Below are 21,851 nucleotides of genomic sequence, written 5' to 3'. Positions count from 1 at the left end.
GGCACAGCAGACCTCTCCTGTCTTGTCCGCTGCTCCCCTCAGCAGTGTATTTCGGTCAATCTGCCTGTTCTGTTCTCCAGTGTGTCTCTGGTGAATCCTTTCACACCCCCCCCTACCCCCATCCCATGTGCCTCTGGCCTGTGCCCCAGCTCTTGTATGCATAAATAAATAAATCTTTAAAAAATATATATATATATACAAATATTTGAATTACCAAGCTGAATGTCACAATGTTATAAAAAATAATTGACATTGTGATACTCAGTGATGGGAGAGTATTTCTCTTTAGAAGTCCTAGGCATGCATTAGTACCATGGACTCTTACATATCAGCTGTTCCATGGGGACAGAAATGGAAACCATATTGGACTTGTTAGAGGACTGGTTGGGAGGTGGCATTGAGAAGATGCCAGTCATTCTAAAAGATGAACTAAGCAGGAACAGTGAAATTGAATTAAAGTAGATAGATAGGATATAAGTTATTACTGCAAATCTATATACTTTTAGGGATTCAGAAATATCTTTTTATTTTCTGGCATATTTAGAAATTTTCCAAAATGTTACTACATTTGGGAAACTAACCCTGCCAGAAAGGAAGACATAGATGAATTAAAAAGGCTGTTTTCTTCCTGTACATTTTTAAGAATATTGAAAATTAGCAACTAGTTTCTCTTGCCATGTTTTTCTAGGTTCCCTGAAACTTGTGCCCTGCTTTGTGTGTGCAGTCATCTCGTGTGGTTGGCTTCTTTCTGGCACTAGAATTTTCTTTTCCTGCTTCCCTTAAGAGTCAACAATAGAGTCTATTTCATTTTGGAGTCTTTGTTCCCTTATACCAATATACTGCTCCTTGCCCCTTGTCTGTGCTGTTCTTGTATTAATTCAGCTTTATCTTCAAATAGGTTCTTGATATTTTTAGGTAAAGTAACTAAAACCTTCCTTGAATTATTTTATAGTTTCCAAACCATGTACCCTTATGCTTTATTTCAATGTATTATTCAAATATCAATCACTATGACATTTTATGCTTGTTTCTATTTTCGTTTTACTGGTTCTACCTCTTTATTTCAGACCATATTTTGGTTCCTGTTTATATTATCTGATCTGTTAGTTATTCTTCTAAAAATTGAGTCATTTACAGCGAAGATGAACATTTCTTCATTTAAACATTGATGGTGATAAACTCATTAGAGTATTTTCAGTTTAATCTTCACCATATTTATATTAGGTTGGTATTTAAATGATTCATCAATCCTTGAGTGCCTGCTGTGTTTCAGGCACCATGTTAGGCTGTGGGAATACCTAACATGATTCCTGAACATGATTCCTACCTCAAAGAGTTTGCAGTCTATATAGGACGTTTATACCAGTAAATCATCAGTTCCAGTGCATCTTTCTGTTAAGAGTGGGTTTCACAGAGTAGTATCATCCCACATCCCAAGGGCATAAATTATTTGCTCTTGATCAAATAGCAAAGAAGTTACAGAGGCTGGATTCAAATTCAGATCTTTTGACTTCTAATTCTGTCCTTCTTAAACCAGGATCACAAAAGCCACTAGAGATAGGTTCTATGTGGAATGTGCATTATAAACTCTTAAGAGACTTTTCTCTTTCAATTACATGAAAGTTATTTCTGCCACTTTCCATGTCCAGATTTACAGTATTCATTGTCTTAGGATATCCATTTCCTTTGAGCACACTCATACCTACATTGCAGCTGAGAATACCGCCTTACTATTGGTATACTAGCTAGGATACTGCCCTGTTACTTGGAACAGTACCAGTTAAATTTCAGAAGCAGGATAGTACCAATGCTGAAATAAATTTTTTTTTTTGCTTTTTATGATTCCTTGCCTGTCTTATAGTAATTTATTTCTCATTCTTAATCTTTGTTTCTCTGATGAAGTGATTCTCTAGGTATCTACCATGGGGAATCATTATTCTATGGCTTGTGAAAGAAAATAGGGCATTTTATAGGATTTTATAGCATACTAAGATGACCGTTCTTGCCTTCAGGAAACTCATTCACTATAAGTAACCAAGATTGTTATTGCTAGTCCTATCCCAGGGTTGTGTAATTAATAGACACTAACATTTTCAGGAAAATATGAGTGGTTTCCATTGACAAGGCAGTAGGGGTGGCTTTATAATCCTCTTACATTGTGTGTTTATTTCATTTGTTTCTAGAATATTCTTCTCAGGAGTTTTAATTTTTTTCTTACTGCATGACTAATGTGACTAACAATGTGAAATAACAAATAGGCAAATGAATTGAGTCAGTTTTTTAAAAATATGACTTGGGATATATATAAAAATAAATGTGTATGTAAGTGTATATAAATATATATACACACACACATATCTTTCCACCTCTCTGATTAGATGACTTCCCAGAATCTACAGGAGTAAAGCGAATTGTTCAAGCCTTGAATGCCAATGTCTGGTCCAATGTCGTGATGAAGAATGGTAAGTAAGTTGGGACTAAAAGTCATTTATTTTTTTCTTGTTCCATGTGAACTTTAAATTATCCGGATATATGTGAAACCTTTAGGAGTATATGACATTTGTAGGGTTTTTTTTTTTTTTTTTCAATTTTAAGTCTTTATTGAAGAAAAAGCTATGTATAATAGTTAATTCAGTAAAAATTTAGAGCTTCCCTGTACTGTGTCTATCACTGTCCTTGGCATTGAGAAATAACCTCCAGATTTGATTCCAGCTGTGAAATCAGTGGGCACATTTAAAAGGCCAGGTAACCATGCCAGGCAGTCTGAGATGAATGTAGAGTGACTGATAGCAGGATTGCATAGAGGTCAGAGATAGAGCCTTGTCTGTGAACTTTAGTATATAGAGAGGGCTAAGAGGAGGAAAGGAGACTAAGCAGTAGTTTTCATGGATCAAGATTTAGATTGGTGAAGGACAAGGGTGACAAGCAGGGGAGGAGGCATGGCATCAAGAATAATGATTGTATGTTCTAAGATGTTGCACAGCAGTTGGAAATAGCTTAGAAAAGAGAGGCCTGAATGCTAGACAGGAGAATCTGGACTTTTTCCTATGAGAATTGGTGAGCTACTAGAAATTGTTTTTTAACAAGAGAGCAATGCAAAGAGGTTGGCATCTCTTAAAGGTTGATGTCATGGTGGTGTGCAGGTGGGTTTGGCAGCTGAGGAAGGTAAGAAAGAGTCTGAAGTGAGGAAGACCAGACAGCTTTTGCAGATTAAGAGTAAGGTGTTGGTGCCTGGACTAATGTGACAGTAGTCATGGGGTGCAGGATTGGATCTGATATGCTATTTAAAGAGCATAGGCTAGTTGGTACACGTTGGCCTCTTATTTTCTGCATTAGTTTTCTGGGGATGCAGTAACAATGTGCCACATACTGGATGGCTTAGAACAACAGGAGTTTATTGTCTCCTAGTTGTAAGTGCCAGAAGTTTGAAATCAAGATGTCAGCAGGGCCATGCCTCCTCGGAAGGTCCTAGTGAAGGCTGTCTTCCACTCTCCAGCTTTGGGTACTTCCTTGACTTATGCAGCATAACTCCAATCTTCATAGTCTCCCTGAGTACCTGTCTGTATTCCAATTTCTTATATTTGTAAGGACAATAATCATTCAGTTAAAGACCCACCTTACTCAAGTAATTACCCCATCATAACCAATCACATCATCAAAGACCCTGTTTTCAATTAAGGTCATATTCTGAAGTTTTGGGGGCCAGTGCATAGTCCAATTGTCCGATAACAGCCCATCACATGGTCCTTAGGAATTGCTCCTGTGTATTGTTTTTCTCTCTTGTAGTACCGGACTGTCTCAAAAAGGGTGTTAAACGAACGTGCAAAACTGCAGAAGGGAATGAAAAAGTCATATTTACAATGAGCTTACCTCATCTTTCTTAAGATAGAGGGTCAAGTAGATCAGTTTTATTGAAGTAGATAGACTATTTCATTTTAATTTTTGATTGAAACTTGTGTTAAAGTGAGATTGGGACCCTTTAGCTTGCTTGAGCTCTGATGTAATCTTTGTCACCATTGGAGAAGCTCTGTCTGGCATAGTCAGGTACTCCTTCCTCCCCTTTCTTCTCTTCTCACTTTCCTGCTTCCCACTCTATTCTTCCTAGGGGGAGTCTAATGTGTCTGTTGTATTGAATTGCAAAGATACTAGATTTTATTCTATAGTAGTAACAATCAAAATAAGACCCTGTTAGATCTAGAAGGAATAAGGAGATTTTATCCTATGTTATCATCTCCCTGTTACCAAAACAAACTCAAGTGGAGGTCTGGTACTTATTCATTCAGCAAATCCTTTCTGAGCACTTACAATGAAGCATTGTTGTAGTCTGTCATGATAAAAAATGTTTAAGGTATAGTAAATAAACTGGATCCGTTTGGATTAACACTATTTGGTATTTGTTATGTTTATGAGAAGTATTTTTAGAAGAGCTTAATTGACTTCAATCGCTTTTTGAAAAATCTCTCTCCTAAGCTATACAATAAGGAAATCCTGTTTTGTAATTTACATTCATGACTATAAAGTTAGAAGCTGGACTGAATTCAAAGGTATTTTCTGGGGGAAAAAAGCCATTCTGCTTGTTTTAGACACTAAACAATAATTTTAAGAGAACTGCAAAGTAGAGAGGTACTCAGGACATTTCATGGTTCTTTGCACTGAGGTCTCTTTGTTTTCTTTTTTCTACAATATTGGTACACTAGTTTGCCATTAACCAAAACCCAAAATAGTGCCATCACCTTAATTCGATGTTTAAGAGGATTCTGGCCTCTGTGGTGGGAAGGAAACTTAACTTTTTTCTCTAGGAGGAGCCCTGGCTCTGGAAATACAGTGACATTTGCCCCACATCTTAGATTTGAGATAAAACTCTGTATGAATATATAGTAGGTCATATTACTCTTCAGGGTCACCTACCTCCTGTGCTTTCTTGCAGAGCTTTGCTTTGCTGGTGATCTGGCTGAAGGCCCAGGGAAATGTACCTTTCTCTTAGTAGGCTTTTCTGGAATATTGTCTGCCAAGCAGCTGCTCTGATTTACTTGTTTTGGGAGTCTCTATCTTCTGCACTTCTTTTTCTCTTTAATTTCTTCCCCCTTTTTTCTCTTTTCCTTCTCTTCTATTCTCTGTCTTCTTTTCCTCTTAAGACTTTAAAAAGTTGGGCCTCCCTGGTGGCGCAGTGGTTGAACACTGGGTTGTGAAGCTGCCCGCAGCCTCTGTAGCGCTGGTTCGATTCCTGCGCTGCTCCCCGGCTACCGGAGGAGGTTCCCACATGGCGCACAGACGTCTCCTGCCACCCTCCTGCCACACGCAGCTCCCCTCAGCAGTGTACTTTGGTCCTTCTGCCTGTTCTGCTCCCTGCTCTGGCTCTGGTGAATTCTCTCCCACCCTCCCGCACTTTTGACTGTACCCAGTGCTTGCATAAATAAATAAATCTTTAAAAAAAAAATAATTGTTTCAGGAGTGAAACACTTTAAAAAAAAAAAGACTTTCAAAAGTTGTGGTTAAATATACATAATGTAAAGTTTCTCTTTTTAACCATTTTCTTTTAAAGATTTATTTATATAAGAACTGGAGTACAGTCAGAGGCGCAGGAGGGTGAGAGAATTCACCAGAGACAGAGCCAGGAGCAGAACAGGCAGATGCACTGAAAACACTGCTGAGAGGAGCAGCGGGCAAGACAGGATAGGTCTGCCAGGATAGGTCTGCCGTGCCATGTAGATATCTCCCTCGCCGGCTGGGAATTGAACCCGTGCTGCGAGGCTGCAGACAGCCTCACAGCACTGTGCTCAACCCGATGTGCCACCGGGGAGGTCCTTTTTTAACCATTTTTATGAAATTCAATTCAGAAGTAAATGAAGTAAATTCACATTTTAAGCTTTATAAACTTGTTTTTATCAAAAAGCTGGTTGATAAAGATATTAGAGCAGTATTAGATATCTTTTCAGGACCCTAATTACTAGGGGTTTTTTGTTAGAAAAATTACTGTAATCATGATGGATTCTTTGGGATAGTATATTTAGTAATTATTGAGCAGTTATAAAGCATTGAGGTTATATCATGCTACTCTAATTTTGTGCAGTTTTAGAAAAATTATTAGTTTGAAGCTTTTAAAGATGCATTGGAATGTGCTCAGTTTGAAAAAACAATTCCAAGACTATAAGGACTATGGAAATTTAGCTTTTGCAACAAATACCACTAAAAATATATAGATCTGATAGGGATTTTATTTCTTTGCAATTTGTTGGCCATTTGGCATCCAAAGTCAAGTACTTAGTCTAAATAATCAGTTTATCAAGAACTTAGAAATAAGTAATTTCCTTCCTACTTTCCATCAAAATAAAATAGATGTGTTTCCTAAGTGGAAATTTATGATTTAAATGAGTGGCCAATTCAGTTCTCTGCTTATTACAAATCTGAATCATTTGTCTTTAATATAGGATATTCTCACAACATTTTATCTCTAATTTCTTCCTTAAAAAATTAATACACCACCAACCAAAGAAAAGACAGACTGCTGAATTTCACCAAAATGAAAAATGTTTATACCCAAATGACATACTCAAGAAGGTAAAGAAAGAGATAACCCTCAGAATGGAAGAAAATATTTGTAAACTGTATATCTATAAGGGTCTAGTATCTAGAAAGTGTTAGGAACTCCTACAACTCAATAATAAAAAGACAACCCAATTTTAAAATGGTAAGGGAATCGAATAGACATTTTCAAAGAAGCTACAAAACTGGCCACTATGCACATCACAAGATACTCTTCAGGGAAATGGAAGTCATGACCACAGGGAGACACAACCAGGATCATCTGTATACACATTGAACTAAGAATTCAGATAGTAGTATTTGAGAAAATGCCAGTATAGTTAAAAGTATGACTATATCAGGGGGAATGACTGGGCGTGGGGAGCCAGAGGTGGTCTGTTGGATGGTCGCAGCAAAGTGTCACAGACATTTGCCTTCAAATAGATATTGTGTGTATGAAAATATGAATAGGCTTTTATGTTCAGAGGAGATTTTAGGAGTAACTTAGTGATTCTTTCCTGAGACCCACTGAGGATGAGTGTGTGCATATCAAATGCTTCATACATCTTTCAAGATAGTTGCCTGGCTCGCACTGGCAACCACTTTAGTAAACCAGATATTACTAATGGGTGGATGGGATATCATATCTTGCAACTGCATAAAAAAACTGTTAGGAACTTTTGTGCTAATCTATCCAGTACAGGAATGACTTTTATAGCATAGAGGATCACCCCTCCTCTTTGGTTGGTTGCTTCAAAGAACAGCTGCCTCAGTACTTTGTGAAGCAGTCCTAGAAGCAATTCATTACATAGAGCTATCAAAGAACTGTCGTGTTCATTCTCAGCAAATAGAATATCTTTTAATGCTGGTAGTTTGAGTGAAAGGATATTTATTTTACTTGGTGTCATAGAGCTAAGAACAGTGGGAAAATTTTCTCTCAGTGATTACTTTCAAACCTTGCTTCTCCCTGTCACTGGCTTTCATCTGGCTTTGATCACTCTATCTCTGTGAGGGGTGAAGAAAGTTCCAGCAGAACTGGAAAAGATTTAACTCAGTGCTACTGAAGGGGTCAAGGGGATAGGGAGAATGGAGATTGTCTGATATAATAATACATTTGGAAAAACAAAACTGAGAAAGGATTTAATTGAAATCTGTAGTATAGAGTATATATAGGATAAAGATAGGCTTAATTCCTAAACCCCGACTGCTATATGTCTCAGGGACGGTCCCTGAAGCTTAAAATGTTTTAAAATGTTATAAATAAAATGAAGGCCTTATCGTACACAGCAGTAAGTAATTTGTGGAGTACATTACCCTAAGATGATCCTGGCAGAAAGTAGATAAAATTGAAAAGGGAGTTATAATGAATTTCCATGAATGACAATTTTCCCTAATTCAAGTTAGGAAGGTATTTGGCCTGAACTTCTTCTAGGCTGTTGTCTTGGTGAGCAGTCACGTTTTTCATCCAGTATTTTCTGTGCAGTGTTTTCGCTACCAAGTCTTGTAGTGGCCAGGTTGACCCAGTTTACTTGTTCTTGGATTTTACAGAATTTAATAAGGGGCTTTGTTTTGCTTGATAGTATGTGTGAATTAGCCAGGTGAAGGCATTTAGAAAAGAATTGACATGTCTGCAGCTTTTTACTAATGGGGATAATGAGGCCCCAGGAAGGAGAGGGGACTTGTCCATGTTCATAGTGAGTTAGTAGCTAAGATGGATCTCCTGGTCAGAAGTATTGTGTTTTACCATTACCGTGAGTTGATTTACATTATTGACTGGGTAGGAAATGAACACAGACCAGTTATATAATTTACCCACACTGCATGGGAAATTATTGGCAGAGCCAAGATGTGTTCATTCCCTTTAAGATTCCCTTAGCCTAGGTGGTCTGGCATGAGTAAGATTTTAGTGACTGATTGGAAGTCATGGTAATATCTGAAATTTTGCACTTTTTTGCTTCTTGTCTATAATTAATTTTCAAGATTGTCAGAATAGTGTTGATACTGACTATCCCATTGTTTTGTACTTCATCCAAAGTATACATAAGGTTCTTGCCTAGTTGATACTTAAGCTTTTAAGTGATAGTTTACTTAAAATTATTTTACTTAGATTCATAGCAGGTTATTTGCTTTGGTTTAAAACTCTTATTTATATAATGTTTTATTTATGTCTTATTTATATAAATATTTTAGTATATATAAAGTAGTTATATACAGTAGTCCTTGTGTTAATTAATTTCAGATTACAGAAGCAAACAGGTTGTATAGTATCACAGTTGTTTATAAATCTTCCTAATATAGAGATATAACTTGCAATAACCTAGTTTTGTATTCTTGGCTTTACTAATGTCTTATACAAATTAAAGCATCAGTTCTTAATGGGGCATTGCCCAGATGGGTGGGAATGAATTCTTGGGGGTGAAAAAATTACTTTTCATGTATAGAACACAGATTCACATGTAGTACATAAATATATATAGTATATATGTGATATTAATATTCTAATGCGGATGGTGTGCCATGATTAGGAAAAAAAGTCTGAAAATACCCTCGGGGGAGTATGTCCCCAATTCTTGGCACAGAGTTTCTACAGCGATACAAAAGATTAATATTTGGTTTTAGTTTGGCCTCCTGAAATAGCTCCAGAGCAATAAGGTAAATGAAACCTCTGTTATTATTCATAAGGAGCCCCTCCCCCACCTTTTTTTTTTTTTTAAAACCATCCCCAGGTTTATGTTAATGAAATGACTACTGGAAAGCCCTTAAGGGTGTGGGGACCCAGGTTGCCAGAGGCAGCAACTATGTGATTACTTTCAGTCCCATTGTTCTCTTCTCCAGGGAGGGAAGAGGGACTGGAGGTCCAGCTAATCACCAGTGGCCAATGATTTAATCACTCATGCTTAGTGGTGGACCCTCCATAAGAGCCTTAAACCATAAGGTACAGAGTTTCCAAATTGGTGAACACATCGAGGCGCTGGGAGGATGACGTGCTCTGATACTCACCATACACGTTTCCTCCATCCAGCTCTTTTTTGTACTACATTGGTAATCTAGTAAGTAGATTGTTTTACTAAGTTTTGTGAACTGTTCTAGTGAATTATTGACCTTGAAGAAGTTATGTGGGTACCCTCATTTTATAATCAATTGGTCAGAAGTATTGTGACGTTTCTGGGCTTGCAGTTGATATCTGAAGTAGGGGTTGGGCAGCCTTGTGGGACTGAGCTGTTACCTGCTGAGCCAGCACTAACTCTGGGCAATTAGTATCAGAATTAAGTTAAATTGTAGTTGATGTCCTCCAAGAATCAGAATTGTTGGGCCTCCCCGGTGGCACAGAGGTTGAGCACTGGGCTACGAAGCTGCCTGCAGCCTCTGCAGTGCTGGTTCGATCCCCGGCTGCTCCAGGCCCCCGGAGGAGGGTCCCACATGGCGCGCAGACCTCTCCTGCCGCCCGCTGCTCCCCTCAGCAGTGTACTTCAGTCCTTCTGCCTGCTCTGCTCCCCGCTCTGGCTCTGGTGATTCTCTCACCCTCCTGCGCTTCTGACTGTACCCAGTGCATGTATAAACAAAACAAACAAACAAACAAATAAATAAATAAAAACATGCCTCTATAAAAAAAAAATCTTTAAAAAAAAAAAAAAGAATCAGAATTGTTTGGTGTGGAAAAACCCACACATTGAATATCAAAAGTATTGATTATGAATAGGGAGCAAAATGGAAATTTTTCCTGTAGGTGCCGTGATAAAAACAGTCTAGAAACATTGAGTTGAAGGATCTGGTGTATATATACGAAGTTCTACCTTAGAGGAAATCCCCCAGTGAATATCACTGTATTCATTGCAAAGGTCAAGCTTCTGTGCATTAAATGTGACTCCACATGGTCCAGGAAATGAGTGGTTAGAACTACTTTTATAATTGTGCTGTGCTTTTTACATATCTCTATCCACATCAGTTTGCTCATTGTATGTAAATTTGAAAGTGATGTAAGAAAAGGGATGTGGATAAAATCTCAGCTGCCTACTTGAGTTCCCCTCAGTCTTAGCCAGGTTTATGACTGTGGCACCTACCCCTTGGGTCTCTAATAATTTGGTAATGTCTCTTTATCACCATCATGAGAGGAGAGACTGGATCAGTGCTTTACACCAAATGTAACAAATTTTAGTGGTTGATTGGCAACTCCCAAACACTTTTTTGGTCTTCAGTGAGATTTCCTTCTCTTTCCATTGGTCTGGTATATCAAAAAGCCAAGTTGCAATGCACTTTGTTGTCTGTAAATGATCTAGGCATCATGCACTACCAAGAACTTGAGAGATTCTTGGTAAATAAGACTTGTTTTTAAGGTTTAAGGGAAACATGATGGTTAGTTGAAGCCTGGTGATTTTGCTTAGCTTTTCATATGAGGTTGTCACTGATCATTTCACATAGGAAGGTAGTATTTGTAAGTAGGGTCCTTGCTTAAACTGCCAGTCTCATGTTACCGCAAGGCTCTGATGAGTGCCCTCATGGTTTAAAAATGTTTGTACTTGTGGTATTTGGGTGTTCAGTGGGTCTTTTTACAAACACCAACACTGAGTGAAGGGCAAGAAACAGAAATTTTGTGATATTTCTAGTTGGTGACAGAGGTGGGATTGTGATGCCAGTGTGCGGTCTTACTGTCAACATAGCTGCTGTTGCTGCCTCTTTTCACTCTGGTGATCCCCACAAGTTCTTGTCTGGTAGAGCTGTAACAACGAATTCACGTAAGACTTTTCAGATAAGTATGCAGAGAGAAGCAAGCTTTGTCTCAGAGAGTAAAGAAAGGTTTATTTAGGGAAAAAGGACAAAGATCAAAGGCTCCCAGATATAAAGTACCTGGGAGGGGCAAAGAAAGCTGTTATGGAGTCTTGCTTCAGGAATATATACGTCCTTTCGTTATTATTCTAAAGTTCCATTAGTCTCTCTGTGATGGTTAGTTTTCTGTGGTCTCAGTCTGCTACTGTATTTGGGATCTTCCTACATCACACCCCTTGTCTTTTATCTTCCTTCATCCAGAATGTCCTTGTTGCCCTGATCTCTGGGTCTTCCCTTATTCCTCTTGTTGCCCTAATCTCCGGAGCTTCTTTAACTCCCCTGAAGTCCCTACCTACACTGTCCCTAAAGCTACCTGATTATCCTAACTTGCCCTTACTCAGTTGGACAAAGCAAATGGTAGATTTGTGACATTGATTCCCCAGTATAAGCAATAATTGTAGAGATTGGATTTCAGAAATCCAGAGTTTATTTTTTAGTTTATCTGTTATAGTATAAACTCAGTGTTGCAGGTAGGTAAGGATTAAGTGGAATTTTCATGGTAGAAATGAGAGTTTTTTTATATGGTAGTTTTCTCATTATAAATGAAGCGAGTTGAACATCTACAAATGTATGTCCCCCCGAATTTACTTGATAATAAGATACCAGATTCCATCTTAAGGAATTATTTACAACTGATATATAGAGAAGTGGAAAGAAATAAGTATTAAAAACACGAGGTCTACAGGCTACCTGTTAACTGAGCAGACCACTCTCCTGATAAAGTAGATTGTTTTAGCCTGTAATATAAAATTTGAGAGAGAGAGAAAAAAAAGGATGATTAAATAAAAAGTCCAATATTACAGAAAATACAAACAACATCAGCCTAGTCAGAGGAAGGAACTGTTAATGAAGAGGGTATTTGTGGGATGTTTCCACCTGTGTATGGGGAAAAGACTTGGACCCCAAGTTTCCTAATCTCTAGGATAGAGTAGAATTATAATATTGGAGTTTGTGGAACTCAATTCAGTGAGGCACCACGAGTTGCTTTTTATCCCAGCACTTCTAATATTGTGTAAATGACACACACAGGCTTAATTTGGTGGAGGAGATTGTGTTGTTAAGAGCAAAGGGAAGTGGGAGTTATGAAAAATCAGAGAGAGAGAGTAAATGTATAAATAAAATAGTGAGACTTTCTTTTAAAAAATCACCCCTGGATTATCCATAAGCATATGAATGATGGGCAATCTCTTTGAATTAGTTACTGTGGAGGCATTGAAGACCACCTTCTGTGACCACCTTGCAAAAACATTTTTGGAATTATTTTTAGAGTTACTTATGAACCACACAAGAAAAACCATCTTTTTCTTCAGTGGGAAAAACTGTTTCATTGCTGTCATTATTCCTAACACTTAGTTCTGAATGATTTTTGACTTGATCTTAAACATTCCTTTGAGGATTTTTAAGAGTATGCTTCAGGCTCTGGAGGAAGGACTTAACAGCAGAACCATTATCAGAGTTCGTGTAAAACCTTCTTTTTCAACTTTGGAAGATAATGCTCGTTCTCATGTTCAGTTTATTAAGAATTTATGTGTAAATGCATTAAAAAAAAAGGATATATACCAGAGTATTCATTGGCATCTTTGTTCAGTGATTTCATTTTCATTTTTACTTCTGTTTTCCACAGTGAATATATAGTTTGCATGCAGGAGAAAGAAGACATATAGTCTGATTACTTTGTGGTCATGTGCATTAAATGTTCAAGTGTTAGCAGAAGCTGTTGACTTGTGAGCAGGTGACTTGGGTGTCATAGGTAGAGCATAGACTCCTGAATGCAAAGCCAGTCATGTGGCCAGATTTGATGCAGAAGTCTCTCTGTAAGCACAGTTTTTAATACTGTTACTTAAAACTTTTGCCCTTTTCAAGTAGTAATTTTAGTAAAAGTAATCAATTTTTGTAATTCTTTCCTGATTTCAAAACATTTCAATTTGTCAGATAGAAGTGGAATATGATATAAAAGTGGCAGTTTATTTCTGTAATAATTAGTGATTTCTGATGGAGTACTTGTTTAAATAGTTTTTCATGCAAATAGTGTGATTGATTTAAAAATATTAAAAATAGGTACACCTGTGTAAATTGAAATATCTTAGTTATGATTATGATTTTATCTTATGGGTGAAAGTATTTTGTGAGGAGAGGATATGAATAATTAAGAAAACTTAAAATATGAGGCAGTTTGAACTTCTTTAGATGATACCAAATAATTGTTGCTTTAAAGGAATGAAAGCTGAAATATGAACACACAAAATATGTAACAGGTAATCTACAGCATTTTGGGGGTGCAGTCATGAAAATTCTTAACATTGTGAGCAGTATATATAAATTTGAAGTAGCATCATCTGTTTAATGTTTACAGCTTCTGTCTGACAGTTGTAATAGACTGTCAGTGAATGTATCAGCATGTCCCTTGTACACTCAGTAGTAGGAGCTGTGGAAGGCAGGAACCATTAGTGCTTGTCTACATCTGCAAGGAGTTTAAAATACAGTTGAGGGTGACAGACTCCAGATAGTTATTAATTCTAGCATGTTCTTTAAAGGGCTAATTGGACAGTAAGGACAACAAAGGGAAATGTCACTGAGGCAGCTAAAGATTATGAGCTGAATTCATCCAGAGAAGTTTCCCAGGAGTAAGAGGAGGGTATTTTGAATTCTAATAGGAGGTAGAGATGGTAAGTATTTTTACTCTTCATTGAAAGTCTTTTCAAGAAATTGGGCCTCCCCGGTGGCGCAGCGGTTGAGCGCTGGGTTGCGAAGCTGCTCTGCGGCCTCTGCGGCGCCGGTTCGATCCCCGGCTGCTCCCCGGCCAGCGGAGGAGGATCCCACATGGTGCGCAGACCTCTCCTGCCACCCGCTGCTCCCCTCAGCAGTGTACTTCGGTCCTTCTGCCTGCTCTGCTCCCCACTCTGGCTCTGGTGAATTCTCTCACCCTCCCGCGCTTCTGACTATACCCAGTGCATGTATAAACAAAACAAACAAACAAATATAATAAATAAATAAATAAAAACATGCCTCTATAAAAAAAAAAAAAAAAAAAAAAAAGAAATGACTTAAAACTTGAGACATATTCCTGTCCAGGTTATTAACTCTGTATCAGCAGCTGTTTTTTATTTATTTAAATTTATTTTTAACTAAGGTAACATTTGATACCCCCATCAGATATTGCTGCCATAGTGCACCCACCACCAAATCCCCCCTAGTCCACCACCATAGTCCATTGTGCTTCCTTCCCTCTTTCTCTCACCCCCATGCTTACCTCCTCCGCCCTCTGGAAGCTTCAGACCTGCAGTCAGCTTTCAAGGATTAGTTTTAAGTTTGTCTTTATTTGACTTAGTTTAGTTACTCTGTATTCATCATATTAGTGTTACCCTCTGGTATTTCTCTCTCCTCCTGATTTATTTCATTTAGCATTATCCCTTCCAGCTCCGTCAATATTGCCATATGGCATGAGTTTATCTTTTTGATAAACTGAGTAGTATTCCATTGTGTATCTATACCACATCTTCTTGATCCACTTATCTGTTTGGGGGCGTTTCAGTTGATTCCATAATTCAGCTATAGTAAATAACACTGCAATAAACATAAGAGTGCAAGTTTCCTTTCAAATGAGTGTTTTTTAATTTTTTAGTTAGGTGCCTCGCAGTGAAATTACTGGGTCATATGACAGGTCCATTCTGAATGTTTTGAGACACCTCCTTACAGCTTTCCACTAGGGCTGGGCCAATCTATATTCCCACCAGCAGTGGAGGGGCGTTCCCTTTCCTCCACATCCTCCTTGTGCCTGTTGTTTCTGGCCTTTTGGATATGCCCCATTCTTGCAGGTGTGAGGTGGTATTTCATCCTAGTTTTCATTTGCATTTCCGTAATGATAAGTAATGATGAACAGTTTTTTCATGTGCCTCTTTGCAGTCTGTCTCTGGAGAACTGTTTAGTTCTCATTTTTTGAGCGAGTCATTTGTTTTGTATGAGTTATTTCTTTGCAGATCTTTTCAAAGTGTTTCTTTTCTTACTAGTTTTTTTTCTTCTCTACCCCGATTCTTTGTACATTTGCATCTTTGAGTACACTGACTTGCTTTTCTATTTGATCTAGTCTACTTCCATTTCTCCTGAGTTTTTCATCTCCTGTATTTCTTTTTATATCCTTAAAACCCCGTTGTCCACTTATTTAGAGGTTCATTTCCTATCTTAAGTTCATTGATTTTATTTCAAAGGACATTCATTTGTTTTTCTGAGTTTTCTTTCATTTCTTTGAATTTCTTTATCATTGCAACTTTATGCTTTGTATCTAATTGGAAGAACATATCTTTCACGTCTTAAATATTGGGTTCTGGAGATTTTTCTCTCTCTGTGTTGTACTATTTCCTTGAGGACTCTGTTAGGTGTTGTTGGGTTTTTCCTTGTCCCCATTACTTGCTTGAGGACCCAGCTGCTGTAGGTGGGGCTTCCTCTGGGCATGCCTCCTCCCTTCTCCATGGTCAGGGGTCTCACCACTGTGGGTGGCTGTAGTGAAGTTTTGTGGATGTCATGGGGCTCCAGACCACTCTGTCACCTCCCCTGGCATGGGTGTGGCATCTCACCAGTGAGGGCAGGCACTGGTGGTGTCTCATAGAAGGTTATGAGGTGTCTGGCCACTCTGGCACCTCCCCTGGCCATTAGCACTTCTGGCTTTTGTCTCCCAGAGGATATTGTGCAGTGCTGGAGGCATTGGGTAGATAGAGGCTAGGTAGATGGCAGAATGCACAGGGCCATCTCCTAAACACCCACCCTCCATTGCCCCTGCCCTGTCCCATACACAGCAAAGATTTATCTAGCCTTATCTGTCCATAGCACTGAGACTGAGAAAGCCTTGTCTACATGTACTTGAGGGACATTGAAGAACAGCGGGGCCTAGCTGCCTTTCTGCCACTACTTTTGGGGACCAGTGCCCTCAGGATTTACGAGACTGGGATCAGTTAATAGTGGCATGTGATTAATGTTTCAGTTCTGACCTGTTTAGTGTCATTTAATCAGTCTAAGTCAGTGCTATTAAGAAGGATTAGTGACAAAGTGGAGCTATATGTGAATAAAAAGACATCTTTTTGCATTTGACCCAAGTTTGTGTCATAGCCAGTGTTTGTATATCAAGCATTGACTGAACTGTACATATTACCTCTGGGCTTAATGGACAAAGTATGGAATTTAGATTCACAGCATTCAGGTTCCAGTTATGTGACTTTGGACAATCTGAGTTTTTGTTTGCTGTGTAAAGGAGAATAGTAAAATAAATTGTTTGTAAAAGAAGATAAGCTATATGTTGATTTCTGTGTATGTGTAGAAGTCATACTTTGGTTGCTGTGAGGATAAAAGAAGCATTGTGTGTTCAGTGCTTAGAATGTTACCAGGCACATATTTGGCATCCAGTAAATGTTAGCTTTTAGTATTAACCTTTACAGTAGCTCTGTAAAGCTACTGAAGAAACTGTGGTAAAGAGGGGCCATAACCTGTATAAGATCACACAGTAAGTAGTAGAACTGGATTCAAATCCATCCCTTGATCTGTCTTAAGATTCATATGCTTATCCTGTTACTACCAGAAGTAGGAGAAGAGCAGGAAAACTAGAAGGGGAAAAAATACTGTATTTTGTTTCTATATTAGCACATGCCTTTAGTTTGTAAAGAAGTATCCAAAATGTTTTCATATATTTCAACTTTTCTTATAACTTATCACAGATGTATAAATACATAAAAGCTTATCCCCAAGGTGACACTTTTCTCTTTCATGTTATTCTGTAGCCTATAGTTTTGTTTCATACACTTGCTAGGTTCTAGAATACTATGCTGCTCACTGGTACCACTAGAGTTTTTTCATGATACTATCATTTTTATCTTTTCCACTGGTGCTAACTTATTAATTAACCAAAACTGCACTAGATGTTTTTAGGACCAGAGCTTGATATACTTACGCCTTCCATAGTAATTTATTTTGTATTATCACTTAATTTCCCCTTTCTGCGGTTCTAAAATTCCGGAAGAATCAGTTGAGTGGGTTGATTGATTTATTCCTTCCTAGTCTAGTGTTTTGTGGCATCCATAAAACCAGATATGCGAAAGCCAATTTCAACAACTACCTACTGAAAGAATAAATCCTCCGATAGGAATGACATTTCCATGTCCTAAATCCTGGGGAGAAAAATCTGGCAAACATGGAAAGATTAATCCTTTTCTGTGAAGGGAATAGTTTCGCAGTGGGTGACCATGGGCAAAATTTTGCTGAACATTGAACTGGGTACAACCGAGTTTCTTTAAAATCATGGGTGTGCAATATAATCATTTAAGCTTTTTCAGGAACATAAATGTACAAGTAATCTGCCTTAGGTAAACAAAAATGAAATTTTTTTGATGGTGTAATTTGTTTCTAACTTCTGAACATATAAGCAATAGTAAACAAACTTGCTTACTAGTTGACTAAATTCTCCACTGTTACAATATTGAGCAAAAGTCTTTCCAACTTAGTTGATCAGCTTGAAACCTCATCATAAACTCATAGTCATCTATGAATGTTAAGATTCTGAAATTTAAGGTTCTTATTTTTCTATTAAGTGATTTTTAAAAATACTTCAACCCAGCTAATTCATTTACTGTCAAGATGCCAAAGAATTCCTTTTTACTTCATGAAATCACAAATTTAACCAATCAGAAAATTGACGCACAGAAAGGAGGATTAATTTTCTAAGATTATTGGTAACCAGAGTCAGGAATAAAATCCAGGCTTTCTCATTACTAGCCAGTTCTCTTTCACTATTCTGATTTTTTTCACAATTTTATCCACTTTTAGAATTGAGGTTTTCAGTTTATCCACTTTTACCCAAATTTTTAATTGGGTAAAATATGCATAGCATATAATCATAAAATCTCTTACTAGAGAAACACTTGAGCAGGGATAAAAATCAAAGGTATACAGAGGCTTGTAGTATACAGTATGGTTCTCTGTAACTTCTGTCCATCCCATGTCCCTGCTTTGGGGGCAACCACTGCAAAGAATGAGGCATTTAAAACAGACTCTTTTGGTCTGACAGCATGCAGTGTTCTGTTTTCCAATTTCCCTGGTCCTAAGAATTTTCTGAAGTGCTTGCTTAAAGTTCAGGTTACTTGACCTCTAAAGTCCCAGAGTTTCAGCCTCAATCTGAGGTCAGTTTCCTGAATACTGGGGTGGTTATACGTAAGTGCCTGGTGACTTGGTAGACACCGTTGGATCAGGGCTGGTGTTTGTACTTTCCTTAGTTCTAGATATTCTGTTTCAGGTTTGTCCTTTATTGTGAATAGAAATATCAAGAGTATTGGGCACCTTAACTGCAGATGACCCATTTATATAACAATTAGGGCATGCATGATCCTTTTTACCTGATAATAAAGTAGTAGTGTTGAATTTTCAAAATGTTTTTGATTGTTTAAGACAGAATATTAGTTCATAGTGACTATAAAAATCAGTGTTAATTTATGCAAACAAAACTGCTGAGCACCCTTTTGTTTATTGTTGTAGTCTTGTCACTGTATTTGACTTGGTCTAATATTTTACGATTTTTAAGAATTGAGGCAGTATGATAATTGAATAGTAACTGTTTCTTACAGTTAAGACTTACTGTGATGATGAAATAGCCATTATTTTTTCATAGTCATTTCAGCAATTTAAAATGTAAATTAAAAAATTCAGTAGTTGTATTTTTTCTTTTCAGATAGGAACCAAGGCTTTAACCTTCTCAGCTCACTGACTGGGGCAAACCATAGCATTGCGTTAGCAGAGAACTGTCACTCAGAGGTAACAATTTTCTTTGGTTTGGCTTTAATCTCTCCTTTTTACACCATTTATCATTTTTTCCTTTTAAGATCTGGTAGAGAATATTAGAAGTAGATAAAAGGAAAATCTAAACCCTCCTTTTCACTTTACCTACAACATTGCAGAATAGGGAGGTTTTGCTAAGCCTCTCCCCTAAATACAACTATAGGAAAACTAAATTTTGCTCTCAGGAAAGTTCACCAGTTATTTCTCAGCAACAGGGACTTGAGTATATACCTCTAAGGTTGGTGACTCCTTTTTGGGTTGGAGACCGTAAGGGAGATGTGATTAGTGCAGCAATTATAGCAGTCAGGCTAACACGCAGGGGACCTGGCACAGGCTGAGCTGGTACATAGACTGTATGCGGGGAATTTTTTTTCCTCAGGGATGGGGAGTGCAAACTAGCTTGTGCATGGGTCCTGGGACTGTTGATTCCCTTGCAAAACACCTAACTGCCTGTAGGGAGGGCAGCAGAGACCCCTCCCATCTCCTTGCTGATAGAGCTGAGAGACTGGCTGTATGCTGCACACAGAGAGGAGAGGCTTAGAGGCAGGGCGTTGGGATTTGGGGTTCATGAAGCACTGAATAGGATTTGCTTTGCAAAGCAAAGGAATAAGCAGCAGTATAAGCCTCTCTGTCTGGAATAACCCTCGCTCCCCATCAAAACTAATACCAACTCTTTGGATTCCAGCATTCCTTCTCTCCCTCACCTGCTGCCAAGTTAAACAAAGAACATAAACAAAATTATAGCCACAGTGCCCCAAGTGGTAGAAAGCAATAAGGCAACACACATGCCTAGAAGGCAAGGACATCTGAACACAAGATGGAAAAGCTGAAGAGGATAGAAATCCAGAAATCTACATAAAGGTCACAGAATTCTAGGACCTAACAAAGATGTTAGAATAACAATATTTTAAAAACTCAAAATGAGTTCTAGTAGTTCAATCACATAGGAAGGCAGGTGCAGGATATTAGAAAAGAGATCCAGGAACAAAGAGTCCTTCACTGAAGAGATTGAAGATATTTAAAAAAAACAACACATACACAAAAAGAGATGCTGAATGAAATGAGGCCAGACATGGAAAGCATAGTAAATAAGCATAAGCTTACAGAAGAAAGAAATTGTCAGTTGAAGATAGAAATGTCCCAGTGACCCAGGTGAAAGAAGATTTAGAAAAAATGAACCTCTACAAAAATAGAGACTGCATTAGAAGAGGAAGCATGAGGGTATAATGGTTTTCCAGAAAGGAGAGCGAGAGAACGTGAGTGAACGTGAGGGCAAGAGCGAAGGGAGCAGAGACACCATTCAAAGACATGATAGCTCAGAACTTAGGAAAGAATTAAACATATTGATGTCCTGGGAGCTAAAAGAACACCCAGATTTCTAAATGCAAATGGTCATCACCAAGCTACATCATTGTTTAGTTATCAAAAGTCAACAATAAAGAAAAATATTACAGGCTGTTGGGGGGAAAAATGTAGCATACATAGGCACCTCAGTCAGACTTTATCGGGTTTCTCAGCAGATACACTCAAGGCTAGAAGAATGTGGAATAACATATTTACAATTCTAAAAGGTAAAATCTGCCAGCCAAGAATACTCTATTCTGCAAAATCATCGTTCAAATGTGATGGCAAAATAAAGGCTTTCTCAGACAAAAGCTAATGGGGTTTTCTACCATCGGACTTTCCTACAAGAAATGTTGAGTTCTTACACATGAAAGAAAAAAAAACCAAAACACACAAACCTTGAGCAAGGTGATAAGTAGTAACATGACATCAGAGTTGCAAACAAGAATAATTTGAGACATTGGAACATTAAAAGGGAGGAAGGAAAGGACAGAATTTGTATACTCAAATGATTACAAGTTGATACCAGCATAAAACAGATAGTTTTAGATACAGAATGTTTGATGCAATACTCATGGTAACCACAAAACAAAAACCTGGAATAGAGACACTTAAAAGAATAAATGAATAATATCAGAGAAGAACCTGGGAAAGCCATCCAAATGAAAAAGCAGATAGAAACATAAGGACCGAAAAAAAACCCACAGAAAGATGAAACAACGAAAAGAAAAAATGGCAGTAACAAGATTCATCTAGCACTAATCACCTTAAAAGTGAATGGTCTGAATTCATCAATTAAGACATAGAATGACCCAGATATTGTATTCAAGACTCTTCCCATCTAAAGACAAATACAGACTTAAAGTGAAAGACTTGAATATTTCAAACCAATAATAGAAAAAACAGAAACTACTATTCTGATACCTGATAAATTAGCCTTCAGCCAAAAAAAAAGGTAATTAGGGACAAAGGAGAGCACTACATAATGATGAAGGGGACAATTCATCTAGAAAATATAATTGTCATAAATATTTACATACCCAACAGTTTTACCATACAGAGAACAACTATTTTTTTTAATATATAAGATATATAATTCTTAGCATCATTTTTCATTTTTGCACAATGTATATATTTTCATTTTGGTTATATTCCCCATACAATTGCACTCCCCCTTATTTTGACCCTAATCCTTCCTCTCTCTGCCTCCTCCTTCCCCCTCAGTGTGTCTCTGATCCATAGTTGCTTGTTGATTTGTTGATTTTGATTTTTACTTTGTATTAATTAGTCTTTTTCCTGGTCCCTTATTTAGGTTTTCTAAATTCCTGCTATGAGTGAGACCATCCGGT

General features: G+C 37.8%; 1 protein-coding gene across 2 annotated transcripts in view; it reads left to right on the top strand.

Moving 5' to 3' along the window:
• The window catches only part of AAGAB (alpha and gamma adaptin binding protein), a gene marked incomplete at both ends in the record, with an annotated part of 46,554 nt that overhangs the window by 16,270 nt on the left and 8,433 nt on the right, over nt 1–21,851 (top strand). For both annotated transcript variants that reach the window (XM_084241146.1, XM_084241145.1), the window contains 2 exons: nt 2,379–2,462; nt 19,052–19,134. In XM_084241146.1, the coding sequence (XP_084097272.1) occupies nt 2,379–2,462; nt 19,052–19,134 (167 nt within the window). The remainder of the gene's footprint in view (nt 1–2,378; nt 2,463–19,051; nt 19,135–21,851) is intronic.

The sequence above is a fragment of the Talpa europaea genome (genome assembly GCF_964194135.1).
Source record: "Talpa europaea genome assembly, chromosome: 8".
NCBI lineage: Eukaryota > Metazoa > Chordata > Mammalia > Eulipotyphla > Talpidae > Talpa > Talpa europaea.
The sequence above is the reverse complement of the archived record's forward strand: the minus strand, read 5'-3'. Positions and strand labels throughout refer to the sequence as shown.